The sequence below is a fragment of the Typopeltis vanoorti genome, chromosome 4 (assembly GCF_054136105.1).
Source record: "Typopeltis vanoorti isolate ZY-2024b chromosome 4, IOZ_Tvanoo_1.0, whole genome shotgun sequence".
NCBI classification, from domain to species: Eukaryota; Metazoa; Arthropoda; class Arachnida; order Uropygi; family Thelyphonidae; genus Typopeltis; species Typopeltis vanoorti.
In genome coordinates this window covers 161,371,947-161,395,277 of record NC_143552.1, presented here as the reverse complement: position 1 = coordinate 161,395,277, position 23,331 = coordinate 161,371,947, and the positions used below count along the sequence as shown (strand labels likewise).

Genomic DNA, 23,331 nt, shown 5'->3' with positions numbered 1-23,331 from the left:
GAAAAACATGCTCTTGATACTGTTAATCTGAAATCCTCTATTTGGTTAAGATATATTGAAGATGTGTTCTCTATTTGGTAACATAGTTCAGATACATTACTGTTTCCTTCTCCACCTCAACAGTCAACACCCCAGAATCCAGTTCACTATCGAAAAAGAAAAGAACAACAGAGTAACTTTTTTTTAGATACTTTAATCACACATCTCTCTAATGGCATAAACTTGCCCACCATCCTCCTCCTCAACAATATGGAGTCATCAAAACCCTTGTTAACAGAACCTCCAACCTCTGTTTCACCCAAGCTTCTTTTATAGCAGAATTTGCCTTTATTTGCCAAACCTTCTTGTCCAATGGTTACAATGCCAAAAAAATCTACAAATTATCTGTCCATTCCATCTTCTCACATCTCTCTCAACAGAAAGACCACAGTAATGCCATTACTATTCCCTTATAAGGTCCCTTTTCTTGCAAATTATTATACGGTCAGACTGGGAGATCTAACATCTTCCTAGAAGAACACAAAAAATACATCTGCAACTACAACCATGGTCAGTCAGGTGTAGCAAACCATGGCTTGGAAACCTTGCATAGAATCAGATAGGATAACCACGTTCCATTGCGGCAAATACAAACTTGAAAGACTTTTTAGAATCAGTAGCAGAGACTTAAAAAAGCAAAATCATATTAATAAATATGGTTGTGTAAAATCTCGCGCAATAAATTAATATAATTAATTTGTCGAGTTTGATTTTACAGGGGTTTCAAACCTAAATAATGTAGGAAAAATAGTCTGAATATAAATTACTGTCTTGAAAAATATGTTAAATATTTCCTGTTTGAATATTGTACTTAAAATTAGAGAAAATGGATTAAGTGATATTTACATTGTAAGTCAGCAAAAAGAATAATGTATCAGAAAAGTTTGGAACAACTTGCAAACAAATTGAGCGCCTGAAGCAAAGACTTTCGATGAGAAGACCAGAGTGACATCACTGTGCTGACGGGTAATCATGGGCATTCCAAAGTTGGGAACAAAGAGCAAGGAGCATATTTAAGGGGCTGAAAGGTAAGAGGACAAGGAACTAGGAGCATTATGAGGATGACTACTACTACCACTGCAACTGCGGGTGTTTTTGTTCCCTTATCAGCTGAATGGAAGAGAGGAGAAGAGGCGATGGCTCAAAGCATGTAACTGGAGGCTTGGCACCCATTGTCGGAACTACGTTGTCAGTGATTCCCCTAAAAATGTTCCAGAAAGGTTCCAAGAAGTGTCAGACAGCATGTCCCACCGCATAGCTGACCACGATTCCCATGAAGGGTGTGATGTCAGGTCAACAAATAAGCCACCAGTGGAGCAAGAGTAATAGAGTACAGAAATCTCCGAGACAAGAACATGTCCTGTGTAACGGCAAAGATTCAAGATATCCCGACAGAGGCTTTGTTTATGAAAGATAACTGTGCGTTTACAGAAAGAACTGTGAGTAAACAAGTGATATTGTTGTTGTTTTCTTTGGAACATAGATAAGTAAGAATTGTATGAAAGTGTTAAAAAGGTCGGTGTTAAAGTTTTGTAAAGTGTTGTATAATATCGGGGTAGAGCAAGTGTATATGTTATACTGGTGTAAGGAAAAATCCTGAAGGTAGTTATGTAAGAGGGAACGGTTATTCTATAATAATCGTAAAGTATGCATTTTTATACTGCTAAATAGAGTGTGAATGTTGAGCGAACGTAAAATGTATATAATTCAATGATATAATATTTTGCTGGAGTTAGATATGTTGAGAGAGTCGGTTACTCCCCACTTTGTTATAACCTTCACTGTTTAGTTAGAATAAAATGTTTTGTTTGAAAACAACAATTGATCTGATCATTTGCCAATGCACTATCGCAAATAAATTTCGTACCTGTGTGCATGTGTTGATTTAGAATAGCCACAACTTGCTTTATGGTTAGGAGGATTTTAGCTGAGACCTTACCTTTGCTCCTGTTCTTATTATTCTTAGACTATTATTTCTTCCAGACTGGCGCAGTCATAAATAAAAATAAATTTGTCTGGTAGAAGAGTCTGAAAACATAAGTATACTGCAATCGTATAGCTGGCGATAGTTAGATGTAGAGTCAGCTTTATGTGCAGTAGGGGCAAGGGCAAGAAAGAAAAAAAAAAGGGGGGGGGACAAAATTTTAAGACAGAAGATCTTAGATAACAAAGAAAGTAGGGAAGGTTAGAGATTAACGAGAATAGGCGAAACTTAGTAAGTAGCAAAAATTTTACATATGGTGCAGCCCAACTGTAAAGCAGAGGAGTAACAAATAGGAAAAACATACATACATATAAAATAGATAATAAAATTTTACAGTTGCATTAAACTTTCCAAAATTTGGAAACTTTAGTTCTTAAGCCTCCTGCCTAACATCTAAGACTAGCCAATAGCACCAATAGAGGGTATCCCTCATAAGACTTTCTTTTTAATTTATTATAATCTCATTTCTTCCATTTATTATTTCTTGTATGTGCCATTACAATTTTAACATTGTAATTTAATCATTTCAATATTTCAATGAAATATTGAAATGATTAAACCTGTTGTTTAATTATTTCTCTTTGTGCTGTAAGTATTCCATTAAAGTGTAACATGAATGTAAACCAGTACCTAAGTCTAAATACTCATTTACTAAGATACATATACCAAATTTCAGAGATAAATAAACAAACACATCACACCACCCTTCCCAACAATATGATATTATTAAAATCCTTGTGCAGAGCCTCCATCCTCTTTCAGCACCCTGAATACAGGTAGAAGTTGCCAAGATAGGATATTTAGTGGGGTGTTGCTACAGACCCAGGAGCACAGAGGGTGGGGACCAGGAAATGTTTAGATAGTTGAGTTTGGCAAGTGAAGAAAAATTATTGTTATAGGAGATTTTAACTACAGTAGTATAAACTGAGGAGAGGAAGATGCATGTAGCAATAAGGGAATGGAATTTCTAGAATTCTTGAGGTATAAATGTCTTAGGCAACATGTAATAGAGGGAACAAGAGGTTCAAGAGTTTTGGATTTGGTTATAGCATCAGAAGAGTTGATAATAACTGAGATGACATCTCTCCCACCAGTTGGAGAGGAGTGACCATGTGGTTTTGACTTAGAAGATGAATTGGTGAAATCATGAGATGATATGAAAGAATTAAACCAAGAACCAGTAATAGAAAAAATTAAAAAATATAAACATAAATGGATGGAACACGTTCAAAGAATGAAAACAGAAAGATTACCAAAACAAGCCTTAAAGTACAAGCCATTAGGAAAAAGAAAACCAGGATGTCCTCTTAAACGATTCAACGATGACTTCTAAGGCCGGAACAGGCCATGCTAGGCCTAAATCCTTGATACGTATGATGATGATGATGATGAAGATGAATTGACATGCAGGTGTATCAAAGCAAAGGAAACGTATGTGGAATTATAAGGGGTGATTATAATTTAGGTATCAACTAGGGGCGGTTCCGTGGAGGGCAGAATTGGAAGGCCAGTATATCATTAGTGCTTGGGAAATTGTGAAGGAATATTTGTTAGCAGCGATAGTAAGCTGTATTCCACGAGTGAAGAAGCGGACACAATTAGGTGTAATGTGGATGACAGACAATATCAATAAAGACAATGTGGATGACAGACTGGTATGGTGAGGAAGGCAGAACTGGAATATGAGAAGAGATTGGGACTAAGATCCAAAGAAAATCCTAGGGAATTTTTTTAGCTAGGCCAGTAGGAGGAGAAATGATTGTGGAAAGAATGACGTTGCAGGATAAAAATGGGAGTAGAGTGACAGATGCAGAGGACATAGTGGAGTTGTTCAATGAGCACTTTAATGGAGTATTTCATCCTGGAGAAGAAGGTTTTAATAATAGAGAGATAGGGCAGGTTTAGAGGTGCAAGAGGAGAGCGTGTTCCAAATACTGAGTACTCTGCATATCGATAAAGCTGTGGGACTGGATGGTATTTCACCACGGGTTTTGAGAGAATATGCCAAAGAACTGAGAACTCCGTTGACCTGGCTCTTCAATAAAAGTCTGGCTGCCAGAAAGGTACCCATAGAATGGAAGGAAGGTAAGATAATGCCACTGCAGACTGGAAGTGTCTAATTATAGGTCAGTTTGTGTGTCATCAGTAGTTAAGGTCTTGAAGAAATTAGTGAGGGACTATATACAGCGTTTGGCAGATGAGGATAATGTTATCTGTGAGAATCAACATGGATTTGTTAAGGGGCGCTCTCTGCTTTAGTAATATGATTGCCTTTTATAATAAAATGACAAGAGCAGTTGATGGGGGGAGAAGCATATACTGCCATTTTTTTTTATTTTGCAAAGGCATTTGACAGGGTGCCACATGATAAGCTGATATTTAAGTCGCAGCATGTGGGTTTAAATGTCGGGCTAGTCAAATGGATTCAGGATTGGCTGTCTGAGAGGTATCAGAGAGTTGTGTATGGTGGGAAATATCAAGGAAGCAGAAGATTATAAGTGTGTTTCCATAGGGCTCAGTACTGGGACCTGTATTATTCAACCTTTATATCAATGACATTGTCAATGGATTACAAAGGGATATTCAGTTGTTTGCGGATGATGTGAAGCTGGGAAGGGTTATCAGTAATAGTGCAGATGTGGCAGCCCTGCAAGAGGATTTGAATAAACTAGACAGATGGGCAAATGAATGAGGGTATCGGTTAATGCAGAAAAATGTAAAGTCTTAAAGTTTGGGATCCATCAATGGGAGGATGCATATTCGATTGAAGGAGCTAGTAGGGGGACAAGAAATTTTGGGGCGATGATTGATAGAAAACTGAAATTCAGCGAGCATATTGCAAAAGTGGTGAAGGTAACCCAGAGGATTGCTGCAATACTGAGAAGGATGCTGACCTGCAGAGATAAAAGAGTTATCATTCCGTTCTATAAGACTCTGATCAGACCACACTTAGATTATTGTTATCAAATTTGGTCCCCAGATTTGAATGGGATAAATTAACTGTGGAAAGGGTACAGAGGCAGATAACAAAGATGGTTTCAGGGCTGTACAATGTCAGTTACGAGTATTGACTGAGGGAATGTGGACTGTAGAGTTTGGTGGATAGAAGAAGGCGAGATGATATGATCGAGACTTTTAAACTGTTGAGGGGCAGTTACAGGTTAGGCATTGGGGGAGTTCTTTCACTTGGTGGAACGGGGGAAGGAGCGATGACATGGGGCCATTCCTGGAAGTTACAAAAGGAAGCTGTGAGTAAGAGGGTGAGGAGTGGTTTCTTTTCGTGGAGGGTGGTTGAACTGTGGAATGCATTGCTGAGAGAGTGGTTAGAACAAGAACGGTCAATGAGTTCAAGGAGTGGTATGATACTGTGTTTTCTAGGAAGGACCTCTCATGATGAGTCTTTTGACTCCATGGAGGCCTGAATAATAATGATTAATGTGAAACATTAAATACATTCCTAAGCCACCTGAACAAGCAACACAAATGTATCCAATTTACCATCAAGATTGAAAACAATAACTGTCTTCCTTTTCTAGACACACTTGTCGCATGTCTTCCTTCAAGCTTCCTTTCTTTCATGGTCTATCACAAACCTGCACACACAGCCAATACGTTACAAAAATTCATACCACCATACAACACAAAAACTAGGAGTCATCAGCACCCTCAGACATACAGCCCTAATAATTTGCTCCAACGAGCAGATGCTGAAGAAGGAATATGAAATCATTAGCGAAACATTTATAAAAAAATGGCTACAAAAAAAAAAAAATAGTTCAGAAGATTCTCCACAATAATACTATAAAAAGCAAAAAGGATTACAAGAATGCCATAATCATACCATACATTAGGGGAATATAAAAAAAAAATAGAATACTACATTAAGGCTACCTTCAAACCTCCTGCAAAATTAAAAAATACACCCAGCTCATCCATGGATTCCCTTTCCCTACTTTACCCACCCAGGAGTTGACAAAATTTAGTGCACTTTCAGCCTACCCTACATAGGGGAAACAGGGTGCACTATCCCAATAAGAAAAGACAAACATAAATGCCACATTAAATTCCTCCACTATGGTAAAATGGGCCTGTCAGACCATGCACTTCAAACATGTCACAGAATCAACTGGAAAGGCACCAAGTCCCTACACTGCACCAAAACCTGGTTTGAAAGAAAGTTCAATGAAGCTTGTGAGATACTGAAACATCATCTAAATCTAAACAAGAATAATGGATTATTAATTCCAAGAATCTGGATGGCCCATCTGCAATCTATATAGTATCCAGAACATGATGGCAGAACCCCAACACAAAAAACCTTAATATAAGAGAATTGTAGAGATGTGTTTAATGTAGTTCAGCTATAAAAGTTTTTTTTTTACTTTATCATCTGTATATTATTACTTATATGCATAAACGTTTATTTTATTTTGTTAATTGCCTTTGCAAAATCATCGTGTAGCCATTTCCTTTATCCAACTCAGCTATTACTCTATTATAAAAGGTTAGTAAATTACAAAACCATGACCGACCCTTCACAAAGCCAGGTTGACCCTCATACACAATCATATTTGTATCTACCTATTCTTGAATTTTCTTTTTTATCAATTTTTCTAGTACTTTTACCACCTTGCCTGAGAATCTGATTGGTCTATAATTTACTATTGTAGTCTTAGAACATCCCTTATGCAAAGGAATTATTTTGCCATCTTTCCACTCCTTTGGAACTCTACCAGAGCTGAGACCTAAAACTAATCAGCCTAGTCAAAGGCATTGCCAATGCTCTTGCACATTCTAGCTTAACTCTAGCTGATATCCTATCTAATCCCACAGCTGTATTTACATTGAGATTCTGCAATATCTCAAGGACCTCCAATTCATCCACCTCTGTTCCTACATTAGTATCTATCACATAGGTTAAAGCAGTAACTTCACTAGGATAATATACCCTTGCAAAGTGGTTACTCAGTAATTCAACTATTTTATCTGCTTCTGTCTCCTCATGACCATTATCACTCATTGAGGTTAATCTTCCATAGTCATTCTTCCTCTTGCCACATAACAAAAGAACTCTTCGGGATTTCCTTTGGCCTGCTGAGCTAGATTCTTCTCATTATCTGATTTTGCCTTCCTTTCCATGATGATCACCTTTCTTGCCTGATCCTTGTAATGTTCACAGGTTTACTGGTCACCTTTCTTTTTATATACCATCCACTGCATTTTCTTCTTCTGCAGCTCATGTTTAATGATATTATTCATTCCATCTAACTCCTCCCCGATTAACCCTCCTTACCCTAGGTATAAGATTTAATACTACTTCCTCTAGATGCCCCTTAACTATATTCCATTCACTGCTAACATCCTTATCCTGCAGTGTTTTATGCCATGGTATAGATTTAAGCTTCTTCTTAAGCATGTCATAATCACCTGCGTTGTAGTTCCACAACCTCTTCTTGATAGAATAATCCTCGCGTTTTACAACAATCTATCAAGTCAAGACCGCATGGTCACTTTCACCAATTGAAGGCAGTGTTGTCACCTTGGTTATGGATAGCTCTTCTGATCCTATGACCAGGTCCAATACTCTCCCACTCGTAGTGCCCTACATCACATGCTGCCTTAAGTAAACTATCTTTTAGCAGGTGTATAAATTTGATTTCCTTCCTGCCATGTGATCTTTCTTCCTCACAGTCTATATCTCTATAGTTGAAGTTCTCCATAATAATCACTCGACCTGTACTCGTACTAATTTGGCGATGTATGTCTTCAAAATCATCTGTGGGAACTCCCTGGCCTATATGAACAATCAACTGTATGTTTTATCTTACCGGCTTTAATCTCACACCAGATTGCTTCAAACGAACAACCACCCTTCTGCCTATCTCCTATTCTCCTCCCCCATCCTATCTTCCTATCTATCATTCTCTATCTTCCCTGAAAATACTAAACTCTTCAAATTCAATCCCTGTAATTACATCATCTGCTGTTAGCCGAGTCTCACTAATGCCTATAACGTTTGGTGAGGTTGCACTAACCAATGCCAAAAATTCCTCCCTCTTGTTCCTGATAATTCTGGCATTAGTATATAGAAACTGCAGCATCCCTTTAGTTCCCCACCCACATTTACTTTCTGAATTGACTACCCTATTCAATATTTTTTCTTGAGAGACTAGATTTCTCACTTGGTTATTCTCATATTCACTCGCTTCATGGGTGCCTTCACACATATTCACTTGCTTCCACCATAATTGCTTAAGTTTCTCTGAATTTGCATCAGCATGCTCAGTGAACAAAGCTCTCTCTCTCTCTCCAGACACCTAACACCAAAACCATTCAGATGCAGTCCATCCGCATTGTACAAATCCTTCTTTCCATCGAACAGAGACCACAGATCCACAAATTCTACGTCATTCCTTTTGCACAATCTATGTATAGATTGGCTATCAATGCCCTCCTCCTCCTCAGTTCACCTCTATCATAGCATGATAGGAGACTTGCAATCTTCACCTTCTCACTCTTCAGTTTTGTCTCTTCTAACAACTCCTTTACATTCTAGAATACTTCTCGCCTCTCAAATCATTTGTACCAACCAAGACAATCATTTCCTTTGACTTACCTTTTTGCCCCTGGACTGCATGGCTAACATCATGAATTTTTGCGCCCGGGAAACACAGTTTTGTCATACTTTAGTTAAGTACTCCCCTGATCATTGAGTCTCCATACATAATTTTCTCCTTAACTTATTTTTCTTGTTTGTTCGGTCAGTCTTTATTATTCCTTCGGATCACCTGCTTCTTTCTATTTTTCAGCCCTGCTTAACTCTTGCTGCTTCTGTAATTTTTCAGTTTTGCACAATAACACAAAACATAATAAAATAGATTAAAAATCGCTAATTTTACATGACCGCTAAATTACACAACCACTCACAATATAACTTCGAACTAGTTTCCAATATAGGAAATACCCGGAAAGGAAATATTCACTTGTTTGATGATGATAATATGAAATTAGGTAGAATAATAGTTAATTAAGGCAATGTGGAGAACTCTTGGAGAGGATGATTTAAATAATCTGTCAGTGTGGGCAAAAGATAATGGGTTTCAGTTTAATGTGAAGAAATGTAAAGTTGTGCATTTTAAGATAGAGGGACCAGAACAATGGGGTTATCACTGGAAGTTGAATAAGGTGTGGTTAGTAGGGGGAATTTTTGGAATCATTAGAGAGAGAGAGAGATTGACTGATGTAAGAAAAAGGAAAAGCTCATTCTTGTTGGAGATCTAAACAGCAGAGCAGGAAATGAATACTGAGCATATAGAAATGTTTTGGAAAAATCTGGAGAAAAAGAGCAGAATTAATAATAATGGTCTGTTGGATTTTGCTTCAGAATGGAATAGTCATTGCTAACACCATATTCCAGAATGATGATGTGTACAAACTTATATGGGGAAAGAGGACACTAAAAATATGAAAAGTCTCATCTAACATTGTTAATAGTGATATCTTTATGTTGGTCCATGAAACAAGAATACATGGGGTGGAGGATGAAATAGGAAGCACTCACAAGAGTCTGTTGTGAGTGCTGTGTCTGTTAATGGGTTAAAGGAGAGGTATGATAGTTGTGTGTATAGATTGGGTCTCCTGTGATGAGTCTTCGGACTCCGTGGAGGTGCCCATATAATAATAATAAATGTGTGTGTTTAATAAACTTAGTCCTATTGTAGAACTTTCTTTTATGTGAATCGCACTCACAAAAAGTTGAAAACCTATAATTCATTTAGTACAGTGTAAACTAAGGGTAGATAATCTGGAAAACTCTATTCTAGAACTTAAACATGAAATTTTTTTTCAAGCCATTTCATGCCTCCAGTAAGTGGTTGGTGGTCTTGCATTGGGTAACAGAACTCATCTTCCTTCACTATTCAGATTAAGTGGATATTGAATCCAACATTATTTCATAGCCGAATATAGAAACTACAAGAGCTTCATGCCGAAACTTTTATAGAGACTATAAAAGTTTCGGCAGATACAAGCGTATGCCAACCTTTCATGGCGGGCAACTTGTAGTAAAGGTGGAGCAAGCTCCGATCACTGTCCTTAGTATTTTCCCATAATGTAAAACACATCTCCTAGAAGATGTATGGTGTTATACATTGGGGGGGGGGGGGGAATAAACCATACCGGTTTCGACGTTTTTTGAGGTCTCATCAGTGGGAGCTAGACCAAGAATACTCATGATGAAGTGATACAGAACTTGTACTTTACGATACGAGTTGCTAAAAAAGGTGTCCCATTACAAAAGGCACCAAAAATTACTGAATAAGAGAGCCAAAAGGCTTCACTTCGGCAATACAAAATTATTCAAATTAAGTGGATATTGAATCCAACATTATTTCATAGCCGAATATAGAAACTACAAGGGTTTCGGCTGATACAAGCATACAACACTTCATCCTGAGTATTCTTGGTCTAGCTCCCACTGATGAGACCTCAAAAAAGGTCGAAACCGGTCTGGGTAGTGACCTCCCCCCATAATGTATAACATCATACATCTCCTAGGAAGATGTTTCACATTATGGGAAAATACTAAGGACAGTGATCGGAGCTTGCTCCACCTTTACTACGAGTTGCCCATCATGAAAGGTTGACGTATGCTTGTATCCACCGAAACTTTTATAGTCTCTATATTCGGCATGAAATTCTTGTAGTTTCTATATTTGGCTATGAAATAATGTTGGATTCAATATCCACTTAATTTGAATAATTTTGCATTGTCGAAGTGAAGTCTTTTGGCTCTCTTTTTTTCAGTAATCTTCCATCGCAAATATTTGTATGACAGTAGGATTCAAACCTACTGCCTGTTGATTGGAGAGGAGTGATACTGTCCACTCAGTCGACCAGGCCTTCAAACTAAATCATTATTAAGAAAATTGCAACAAAGTTCTTGATGTATGTAATGTCAGAACTTAGCAAATTTGCTATCTTATGATTCATAATGTATAATTTCATGATGCTCATTATCACATTCTTGACTGTGCAAGGTTAAATTGGAATTCATCTAATTCATAATATAAAAATGATAAGTCTATATATATATATTACTATTTATTACTGTTACTATTCTTCTTTTTATTATGCTGAAAGTCCATGTTTTTTACCTTGTTAGTTTTATAAGTTTTGTGTTATTTCTTACTCACCTGAAGAAGTCCGGACACCGATGAAACTAGTCGTGATTTATTAAAGTTTTTTGTGTTATACTTTCTCAGGTTCTAGTCAGTTAAATATTAATTTTATAAATGTATACATCCCAAGTCAATCCTAATAACAATATATATTTATATATATAAAATACTATAGCTTCTGTTCATTGAGTTATATATTATATGAAATTATTTTAAAGATGATGAGAAATCTACTTCTGGAAGAAGGTGGGATATTACAAATAGAGAGTGCATCTTTACCTGTTGCAACATTTTCAAAATTTCAACCACAATCAGAGGATTTTTTGGATATCACTAATCCAAAAGCAGTGTATCCTTTTTTTTTATGCCCTTTGTCATTCTTTCCATCACGGTGACTTAAGTAATAAATAATACAGCTATTCCTTGTATTAAATATATACTCTATATTTTATGTAGATATATTTCATATTATTAAAGGTTTTTGATTTGTGAGGTGTTAATTTGGGAGCGCTGCTTTAAAACTTTCTCTTGCCTCGGGAATTAAGAAATGCAGAGTAGTGCATGGTGGTAGCAGCCTAACATCAGGTGATGAAAATCATTTACAAATTAAAAATATTCAGACATTTACATTGCTGTGGAATTTAATCCCAGAACTTATAAGAGAAAGCAGAGACTTCACAGACTGGCCAATAATTAATTAAAAAAATTAATTTCAAAATATGTATGTACCATTTGTAAATATTATCTTTTTGAAGTGTGGGATTTTTAATGTGGGGAGGAGTAATCAGATAGGTATGAGAAGACTGTTACTATAAGGAATACAGAAAACTTACTGGAGCTTCACATCTAATATCCAGTCATCTTCCTGTGATGTACTCATGTTAATAATGAATGAGTTAGTATAAACTATCAAGTTTAAGTAAATAATCAGTATCGTGTATTCGTTGGGACAAAGCCTTGTTTCTGCAGTTTCATGAATTTGCCAGACTTTTCCAGTCTGGCAAATTCATGTGCTATCTTAATGCAGAGTAGTGCATTGAGGTATAAACTTCTTGTATGGGAGCTTCTGATAAGTATACTGATGTGGGCGCATTTCAAAATAGGAATAAAGAAGTACCATATCAGTGTGATTAGTGTCGCTGGGTATAAGCAGATCAAAATTGGCAAGATAACTTCTAAATAAAATGATTTACTCAGACACTAGGGATCAGGGAAAGAAGGTCATAGCTTAATAATATTCTGCACTAAACACGGAAATAAACTTCTTGAATGGGAGCTTCTGATAAGTATAGTGATGTGGACACATTTCAAAAAAAAAAAAAAAATTTAATGGTATGATCCCTCAGAAAAGTAGCAGTGAATAGAGAAATTTTGAGTTACTAGAGAGGATAACTATTAAACTAAAATAAGTTTATAAACTTAAAAACTTCTTAATGGATACCTGAACACCATTATAAGAAATGAATCTCAGACATACAGAAATGTTTGGGAAACTTGAAGAAAAAGGATAGGTCTAATTAAGATTTCTGTTCATGATGTGGACTAGTCATTACTTACACCATGCTTCAACATAAAAATATGCATAAATTCACTTTTAGAGAATACACATAAAGCAAGAAAAGTCTTTCCAGTTATATTACTGTTAATACCGATTATTCAGGATACAAAAGTATGCAGTAGATCAGAAATAGGAAATAATTCATTTAGTTTTGAGCAGAATAAAAGACTACATGAATAAAAGAACAAAGGTGAGTGAGATTATAGAAGTGAAAAAAAAAGTAGAAACTAGGAAATGAAAGAAAGAAATGGCAAAGCACAAGGGAGCAAGACTGCAGCCTTGACAGGGAATGAAATTACTGGAATGCAAGAGTTGTTCAGAATGAGAAGAAAATGCACAGTGATAGTAGGTGTTTGGTGGAAAGAGTACAAAATGATAGGATAAAGGAAATTTAGAGAAAAAGAGGTGATAAATGTCGCCCTGGGTACGCTAACCCCTCGGCTACGGGTTTGAATCCCGCTGTGGGCATGGATTTTTGTGATTGTCTGTGGATATATTAGTGGTGGTGATGGGTGGTAGATGGCGTTGGTGTAGTTGCAGTTGGTGGAGACAGTTGCAGAGTAGGTGCCCTCCCTTGATGGGTCCTTGGACTCCCTGCAGGTGTCACGTAATAATAATAATAGTAATAATAAAAAAATGACTCTAGAATAGTAGTGTATGGAGATTTCATCATTTGAAATGAGAAAGATAATGAAAAAGTCCATAAGGTTAGCTTTCCAGGAGGGAGAATAAGCAAGATAATTGATGCTTTGGATATGAGAAGTCCAATCAAAGTCCTTATCAACAATGTCACAAGGGAAAGTGAGTCAGTAAGCAAGTTACAAATGGTTATAAAAATTCAAACAAGTAAAATACAAACCTCGGAAAAACATTTCTCTACATAATTCTCTTCAAGATTTTGTACACTGGTCCTATTATTTTATCGGTCTTTCAAAACTAGCAACATAGAATTTTTTTAATCATGCAGAGGTTTCTTTGGTTAAGAAGTTCAATCGAATCATTCCGGTTTTGTGACCACATTTTTATTAAAAAAGACTGTTTTTTAAAACTAAACAAGTACTAAAAAACAAACCCGACAAGTTTCATTAGTCGGCAGACTAACATCTTCAGGAGTAAAGATAACTAACAGTTTAAAGCACAAACTATAAAAAATTAAGAAAAAACAAGTTCATATATTGATATTATGAACATCAAAAAAGTTCGTTAAAAAAACAAATAACAGATCTATACAACCATTAATACATGGCAGATGGAAACAATGCTATTTGATGTTGCATGCTGTGGTTCACTTTCACTCTGTCCGAGATCTGAACTGGGTAAATTTTTAATAAACGCTGACCAAATTTGATTTAAAATCAATTCTTGATTTTTATTGCATTGTGTTGGAATTTTAATTGTATTTGCTCCTCTTTGAATTTTCTTGTGAAACAGTTTTTATCAATGTAGGACATGTTTGTTCTGTCCCAGAGTACATCATGACCGGTAGAAGCTAAGTAAAATGCCAAGCCAGACTTATTTTCTCTCTTTTTTTGTACGTCCTTTTGATGTTCGCTCATGCGAATTTCTTCTGATCTCCTCATCTGGCCTACGTAGCAGATGCTACAGGAACAGTGAATATTATAAACTCCTGGTTTTTTCATTGGGTGATGTGGAGGTTTCGGAGGATGAAGAGATTTTGATATTTTTTCAAGTGGCAGGAAAGTCACTTTTATGTTGTACTTGTAGAGAAGTTTTGCTAATTTATCTGTTACATTTTTGATATAAGGAAGGGTGACTGCATCCTTGAAGTCTTGTTTATTTAAGTTTCTTGTAGGTGCTGTATTGAGAATTTTCTTAATTGTCTTAGTTTTGAAACCATTCAGTTGTAGGATCTGTGTTAAGTATTGTATTTCTTCTTTCTGCTTTTCTTCTGTACTGGGGATGCTGTATGCTTTATCCCTTAAGGTTTTTGTGAAGCCTATTTTTTTGCTTGGGATGGTGGTGTGAGGTAGAATGAAGGAATCTTCCTGTGTTTGTTGGCTTTCTATAAATGGAGAACGATAATCTGTTTTTTCTTTCATTTATTTCTCTAAGGATGTCTAGGAAAGGAAGTTTTTTATTTTCTTCTAGTTCCAAAGTAAATTTTATGTTAGGATGTAAGTTATTAAGATAGTTTTTATATGCAGTCAGTTCTAGTGCTGTTCCTGGCCAAATGATGAAGATATCGTCCACATAGCAGAGCCAAATTTTTGGTTTGATATGCCAGTTTTGTAGAGCATTATTTTCTAAAGTTTCCATATAGAGGTTTGCTAGAGTTGGTGAGAAAGGTGAACCCATTGCTTGTCCTTCTTTTTGTTCCCAGAGTTTGTCTTGGTAAAGGAAGAACGTGTTTTTTATGCAATGTTCGTAGAGGTGTACAATGTCTGATGGGAAGAGATTTTCTAGGAAGTTGACTGTTTCATTTCTTGGAATCTTTGTGAAAAGACATATTACTCGCTAATATGTCTGAAAAATCGATGTGTGTATCTTTTACTTTCTCTATGAAGTCTGTGCTGTTCTCAATGAACGATGGTGTTTTTCCTATATGTGGTAAAATCAAGTTTGTAAGGTGCTTTGCCAGATTGGAAGTAGGAGAGTCCCTTCCATCTACTATCGGTCTTAGTGGTACATCTCGTTTATGAATTTTGGGAACTCCATATATTCTAGGAACTAGTGGATGTTTTGATTGTAAATTTCTTTTTAGTTCCTCAGAACAATTTGGTATATTCTTGATAAGTTCATTGGTTTTGTTGTGAGTTTGCCAAGTGGGGTCTCTGTCTAATGCTGTGTAGGTGTTGGAATCTTCAAGAAGGCTTTTCATTTTTTCGTTATAATCTTCTGAGTTTAAAATCAGAAGAAATTCGCATGAGCGAACATCAAAAGGACGTACAAAAAAAGAGTGAAAATAAGTCTGGCTTGGCATTTCACACAGCTTCTACTGGTCATGATGTACTCTGGGACAGAACAAACATGTCCTACATTGATAAAAACTGTTTCACAAGAAAATTCAAAGAGGCAGCAATTATGATTAAAATTCCTACACAATACAATAAAAATCAAGAATTGATTTTAAATCAAGTTTGGCCAGCATTTATTAAAAATTTACCCACTTCAGTTCTCGGACAGATTGAAAGTGAACCATAGAACGCGACATCAAATAACATTGTTTCCAGCTAACACGTATTAACAGTTGTATAGATCTGTTATTCGGTTTTTTTAACAAACTTTTTTGATGTTCATAATACCAATATATGAACTCGTTTTTTCATAATTTCTTCTAGTTTGTGCTTTAAACTGTTAGTTATCTTTACTCCTGAAGATGTTAGTCTGAACTAACGAAACTTGTCAGGTTTGTTTTTTAGTACTTGTTTAGTTTTAAAAAACAGTCTTTTTTAATAAAAATGTGGTCACAAAACCAGAATGATTTGATAGAATTCTTTTGTCTTTGTTTCAGCCAACTCTATACCTCATTTTCAACCTCCTGATCCCAAAAATTGAAATGATTATGCAGGCTAGACCATCAGAACACTCACTATTGCACTCACTATTCTATCATTATTCTGTCACCTTGGATCATCTGTTCCATTCCTCTCACAGTGATTTTCATCATGAAGTGTCAAGCACTCCTGTGAAAATTTTGGGGCCCAGTTGTGAACTGCCACATGTGACAAACACTTCTCACCAGTAGGATACATTTCTTTATGAATATCTTTTGCAGAAATCCTTTTGCCCACAAGAAACGCACAACAGCATGCTGTTCAACAGTTGTACACTCCTCAAGCATGGCTGCCATTTTAGACTGCTGAAAACAGCTACAAAACATTGGCATGCATGACTATTATGTACTATCATCATCTTAGATGGTGTTGCTACTTATTGATGCATATGAAAACCGTTCACATGAACATGTTCAATTCACATGTTCTGCATTTGTAACTGACTTTCCCTCTTATTTTTAAAAGAAATTCACATTGGCAAACTTTCACTGTTATAAATTATTCCTTTTTCTCTGTGAATTTGCTCTAGTAAGACTTGATCGAATTTATGTTATATTAGAGCATCTGTTCCCAACCATTGGTACGCATTCCCCGGGGGGTACGTGCTGGGCCATTCTGGGGTACACAAAAAAATAATCAGTAATGGCAGAAAAACAAGTAAAGTAAGCAAAATACAAAACGTTAGTTATGGAACAATAAATGTTAAGTTTGAATCGCTGCTATTTTAAAAACAAAGGGTACAATTTATAGACATGGGTTTAAAAGGGGTACACAAGTGGAAAGAGGTTGGGAACCACTGTACTAGAGTAATTATTAGGGTTTCTGAACAAATATGAATTGTAGCTTACCAAATGCATCTTCACTAAATTTATTTCACTACTAAGCTTCAATAATGGAGTTATAATCCAGCTTTCAGTCACTGAAGCACCACAACTGGAATTCATTCACTAATACACAATTGCAATTACTGTAATTCCATTCATATTAGTCAGGCATGTAGCAATCTTAAACAATGATTATCATCCTTTAATTCTTCTAGAACTTTGAAAATTCTGTAATTCTGTAAATCGTCATGTGTCATCAAATAATGTAATGAAAAGCATAAAGCTAAATTATGTGTTTCATAAAAATAACTAAACAAGAATGGGAGGAATACAGTAAATAAATATCATGTGCGAAAAAGTTCTTTCTTATTGGGGAAAAGAAGAAGTTTAGAAATGAAGTTAAATCATTTGAAAAAAAAAAAAATTATGGTATTTTAAAAATTGAATATAATATTATAAATATCGAGGATTTTTACCGATTACCGATGTTTGAATGTTATCCAGGTTGATCTAGAGCAGGGTTTCCCAAATTTGTTCTGCGGAAAGTGAATAAGTGTTCCGTGATGTCAGTGACCAAACCATGTATTTTTAAACATGGAAGTAATTCGGAAAAGGGAGTACTGCTGTTTATGACCGGTCATAAAAATTGCCTGCAAGCCGATTACAACAATGGGCAGCGTATCCTCTGTTCTCAAAACTGAATGAAATAACATCTTTGTTGCAAATGTTAGTGACCAATCAGCAAGGAAGTATAAAGAAAATTTTTCCACTGAAATTGAAGATCAAGGTAGTCTGTATCCGGTTCTCAAATCTAGTAATACTGAATATTTCTTCGCAAGTTCGTATTGTAGGAAAGCGTTTGTTTCAAAACCGTAGTGCCGTGATTTTTTAAAAGTAATAGGCCTACAGATTTAAATTTTAATATGAATAAGAAACAAGGAACTTTGTTTAATTTTAGTGTTAAGAAATCTCTTATTGAAGGTGTTGTGACACAACAGATAGTGATTCATCCACCTCCAGCCTACAAAGTGATCTCCAGGATGTACAAAAGGAGGGGGGGAAAAATTACCAGCACACAGGAGAAAGTCTGCATTCACTTGTCTTATAATATTATAAAATTTTGGTGATCAGAATGGGATATGTCAATGAAAATCAGCAAATTACTGTATTTGCTGGCGTATAAGACGCACTGGCCTATAAGACGAATCCCCTTTTTTGTACACATTTTTTAGGAAAAAAACTTTATCACTGAATATTATAATGAATTTACAGTATTTCAAATATAAAGTAATAAGTAGGTCTACTTTCAACAAATACCTAATCAAACTAGGAAAGAGTACTCACCTTTTAATCTTCTTCGTCAAAACCCAAAAATTCATCTCCACAGCTAAATGAAGAGCCACTTGAAATCTCTTCTAAATCAGAATCTGAGTCCTCATGCAACAAATTGTCCTCTGTATCATCCAGAGCAATACTAATGCCACACTTTTTAAATGATTTAACCACCGTCTCAGTTTTTACAGCATCCCATGAAGCTTTGACCCATTCACAAACTTGTGAAATGCTAGGCTTCTTCCTGATGGCGTAACCTCAAAATATGAAATCTGCATCAAGCTGTTCCACTTCTCCTTCATAAATCCCTTAAATGGTTTATTAATACAGACATCTAAAGGTTGAAGCTAACTAGTTAGACCTCCTGGAATTACAGCTAACTGAGTTTTCAATTCCTTGAGTTTATTTTTAACATCTTCTGTTCTGGGAGAACGAAACTGATCCCATACTAGCAGGGCAGTCTTCTTCAACAGGATGCCTAGACCAAATTTTATCTATCCATAACTTCATTCCTCCTCCATCCATCCAGGCTTTTGATCCACTGAACTCTACGTAACTGGAATGCTCTCATACACTGCAAGAAAGAAATTGCATGATTCACTCAGAACAGAGAAAATGTCCAGAAATGAAAGTAATAAAAAATTGAGTATCGGCGTATAAGACGCATCCTGTTTTTCAGACCTATTTTCAAAGAAAAAAGTGCGTCTTATATGCTGGCAAATATGGTAATTTAATGATATTGGCCTGAGGAAACTACAATATGCTACATGATTTCATTAGTCCAGTGATTGATAACTGATTTAATTGTAATTTTATATTTGTCAACATGTCACACCATATACATAAGTGTACTAATACTCCTTATGATTATGCCATAATTAATTATTAATACATTACAAAATAACCAAGGTGTTCCATAAAAATTTCAGGATTTGTGAAGTGTTCCATCCATCGTAGGAAAAATCTGGGAAACGCTGATCTAGAGGATAACATCTCTGTTAATTAAAGATGCCAAGACATTATATTCTTGATTTAATCCTTTATCCAAGTTTAAGCAAACAAAGCTTGTGCGTGACATAACTTCATGACTAGGCAACTCCTATATAGAGATTAATGACTTCACATCTCTTGCCTTAGTATCCCATAATGCAAAGCACATATTCTTACAGACATGAATAATGCTATGCATTATGGGAAGGGTCATTACCCAGACTGGTTTCAACCGTTATTGAAGTCTCATCAGGGAACCAGACCCAGAAGTGATACCTAGGTCGAAGTAATGCAGATGTCATATTTCCATATACAAGTAACCAAAAGGTGTTGCACCTTATTACTAAAATACTCTGGATTGGAGATAGATGTCAAAAGTTTTTCCACTTGGTTACACTAAATTAAAGATGCCGTGACATTATATTCTTGGTTTAATCTTTTATCCAAGTGTAAACAAACAAAGTTTGTGCATGAGGGAATTTCACAACTGGGCAGCTCTGGGTGACTGGGCAATAAAAGTCGAAACTGGTCTGGGTAGTGACCCTTCCCATAATGCATAGCATTATACGTGTCTGTAAGGATATGTGCTTTGCATTATAGGATACTAAGGCAAGCAATGTGAAGTCATTAGCCTCTATATATAAATTGTCCAGTCGCAAAGTTATCTCACATGCAAACTTTGTTTGTTTACACTTGGATAAAGGATTAAACCAAGAATAAAATGTCTTGGCATCTATAATTTGCAGTATAACCAAGTGGAAAAACTTTCAACAGATACATCTCTATTTTCCAATTAATGAGAGATTTGTGATGACAAAGGTTGGAAAATGGCTGCTTACTGATATTCAAAAGTTATAGCTAAACAACATCTAGTATATATATTAAAAATAACGTCAAAATAAGATAACTTGGTTCTTTATTGTATGTAAATTATGTTATCCTCTTCATTAAATTGGCCACAAGTCTTCAATACTCGATAAAGAAATTAAATAACTTTAAAAAAAATTATGGAAAAGTTGGCAGTTTTATTATTAAAACTATGTAATAAGCAGGAAAACAAATTGCATTCCAAGTACTTTTTGAATCTGAATATTGTAAATTTTTAAAGGCTTGGATGACAAAGAAAAAAAAATTGATTTACTTTTTCTTATCCAAACTAAAATGCTATTTCTCAACATTTTGTACAGTAGTTTTACTGATATAAGAATTCGATGTTTATTTAGATCTTAAAAATTGAGATCTCAGTTCTTAAGAGATATTTTCTAAATATTCAAAACTGCTTCCTAATATTGTTTTTATTAATCTAATTTTTTATTCCTTAACCAAAATTCAAGCCTTGAAAATGCATTAAGAAATTTTGCATGTTTGACAACAGGAGATATTATAGCTATAGAATATAACAATAAGGTAAGATGTTTTTTTCACTTATATTTTATTTTTTCTTAATGCTAAATAGTTATTAATTAATGCTCTGTATATTTTGCAGTTTCTAAATCTTCTCAGGTTATTTGATAATTTTTTTATTTTAAAACTAAACTAACTATTTTTACATGATACAAAATAGTACTTTCATACCATGGAGGAAAATTCTTACCTACTTACCTACCTACTTGCAACTAAATGTGTTTTTTTTTTTATTCTGAAAGGCATTTTTGAATAAAGAACATAAGTAACATAAGTTAAATTGTAGTTATGATTACCATTTGCCATGATCTCTCCTTTATTTTCTCGAAGTAGTGATCATAAATATAGGTCTGTATCCTGTCTTTATGGAAAATGTATAATACAATCTATATACATATTTTTATCTCACTTATTTTTATTATGTGTAACATGTGGTTAATACCACAGATTCTTATCCAGGATATTATTATTATTATTATTATGATAAATTAAGAGACTGAGTGAGAGACAAAAAATTCAATAATATATTTATTTGCAAATAATATTAGTGTAGATTTTGTGATATTTCCTTAATAGTGTGCATGTAAAATGTTTGTTTCAGAAGCTCTATATACAAATTTGAGAAAAAGTCCCACAAGCGTAACATATTTAAAGAATCCCTTGTTTGACTTGGTAATAAAGCCTTCCCCAAAATGGATCTTGCTGCTGAGCTTCCTTTATATATTCCCCACTCCATTCTTCCTCTTGAACTTTGTTTCTACCAGTTGTTGGAAGTTTTTCTACTTGGTTATACTACAAATTAAAGATACCAAGAAATTATATACTTGGTTTAATCCTTCCTTTCTCCAAGTGTAAGCAAACGAGTTTGTGCCTGAACTATTTTCAGGACTAGGGTAACACGTATAAAGAAGCTACTGGTGAAAATCCACTGGTGAAAAAAAATTATGCCAATGATATTACTTAAAGATAAACTACTAATCATCCTCAAAAAAAAATGAATATTTTGATATCTGCTGAAAGTAAATTAAACTTGCAAACTGAACCTGATACATCAGATGTATTGAATACTTTACCAGAGGAAGAGATGGATACTGGCCATACATACTTCTCAAAATCAGTTGATAATTATAAACCTGATGAAGGTAAGCCCTCAATCTTCCGAAAACTTCACAAATCCACAAAACCAAAACAATAGGAAAATTTTTACAATGGAGTATATTTTGCCAGAACATTGATGATATCAAGATTTTACAGCAAAAACACAAACCTTTCTGTCTGTAGGAACATATCTAAGGCCCATTGAAGACCCTACCTTAAGGTAGGGTCTTCAATGGGCCTTCACTGTTGTACACAACGACAGAACTTAAAGTGGCCTTGCTCGTGGAGGACCACTCCTTTCCTTTGTGTCCAGCTTAATACTGTTTTGGAAGTAGTAGCAATTTGCCTATATGTGGAATTTCTTATTATGGTATGTTCAATTTATTTACCTCCAGATGCTGAGTTAAATGAAATCAATCTTCATTACCTTACCTACTAACTTCCTAAACCCATACTTCTTATAGGTGATTTTGATGATCACGATACTCTGTGGGGTAGTGCCAACATGAATGGAAGTCATATCATTGAATGAATTCTTGACAATGAATAATAGACTCAAAATGGTTAATGCCAGACTTAAGATCTTCTCTTCAATATGCAGTGTGGCTTTGTAGACATTGTTCAACTTTGGACCATTTGTTCCATTTAGAAACTTGTATAAGAGATGCATTCCTAAAGCAAGAACATCTAGTTTCAGTGTTCTTTGACATCGAAAAAGCTCATAACACAGCCTGGAGATATGACATATTAAAAGACCTCTATAACCTAGGTCTCAGAGAATACCTTCCTGTGTCTTAAAAACTTTCTGTCCAGGTGAGCTTTCCATGTGAGAGTGGGAGGCACCTTATCTCAGCCATATCATCAAGAAGAAGATATTCTTCAAGGCTCTGTCTTAAGTTTTTCACTTTTTGTTATCAAAGCTAACTCAATCACTGAGCAGCTTCCTCCTACTGTAAGCAATACTCACTAAGTTGATGACATCACAATTTACTGTCACTCTTGTAACATGAGGGTAATTGAAAAAAAAACTTCAGTAAGTTGATTATGTGTCTCTCTCTCTATATATAAGCTCCTAGTAATAGGTTCAAGTTTTCAGCAGGAAAAAAAAAAGTGTCTGTGTACATTTCTGTGAAAATGCACTCTTTGCTCAGATCCTGAACTAAAATTGGAATAAACTGTTATTCCAGTAGCAACAGAAGCCAAGTTCTTGGGACAGTCATCTTTGACACAAAATTCACATTCCATGCACACATTTTTCAACTAAGAGAAAAGTGCAGAGAGAGCATTTTGAATCTCCTTTGCACACTATCCTCTACTGAATGAGGTACGAATCGATCCTCATTGCTCGATCCTCTTTATTCTGCACTTAAACATTCCACGCCAGATTATGGGTCTTGATTCTATGGAA

General features: G+C 35.3%; 1 protein-coding gene across 1 annotated transcript in view; it reads left to right on the top strand.

Moving 5' to 3' along the window:
• Positions 1-23,331, top strand: part of Ufd1 (ubiquitin fusion-degradation 1-like) — a 156,969-nt gene that overhangs the window by 39,506 nt on the left and 94,132 nt on the right. Inside the window, exons 5-6 of the mRNA XM_090391558.1 lie at positions 11,421-11,551; positions 20,756-20,828. Of these exons, the coding sequence (XP_090247684.1) occupies positions 11,421-11,551; positions 20,756-20,828 (204 nt within the window). The remainder of the gene's footprint in view (positions 1-11,420; positions 11,552-20,755; positions 20,829-23,331) is intronic.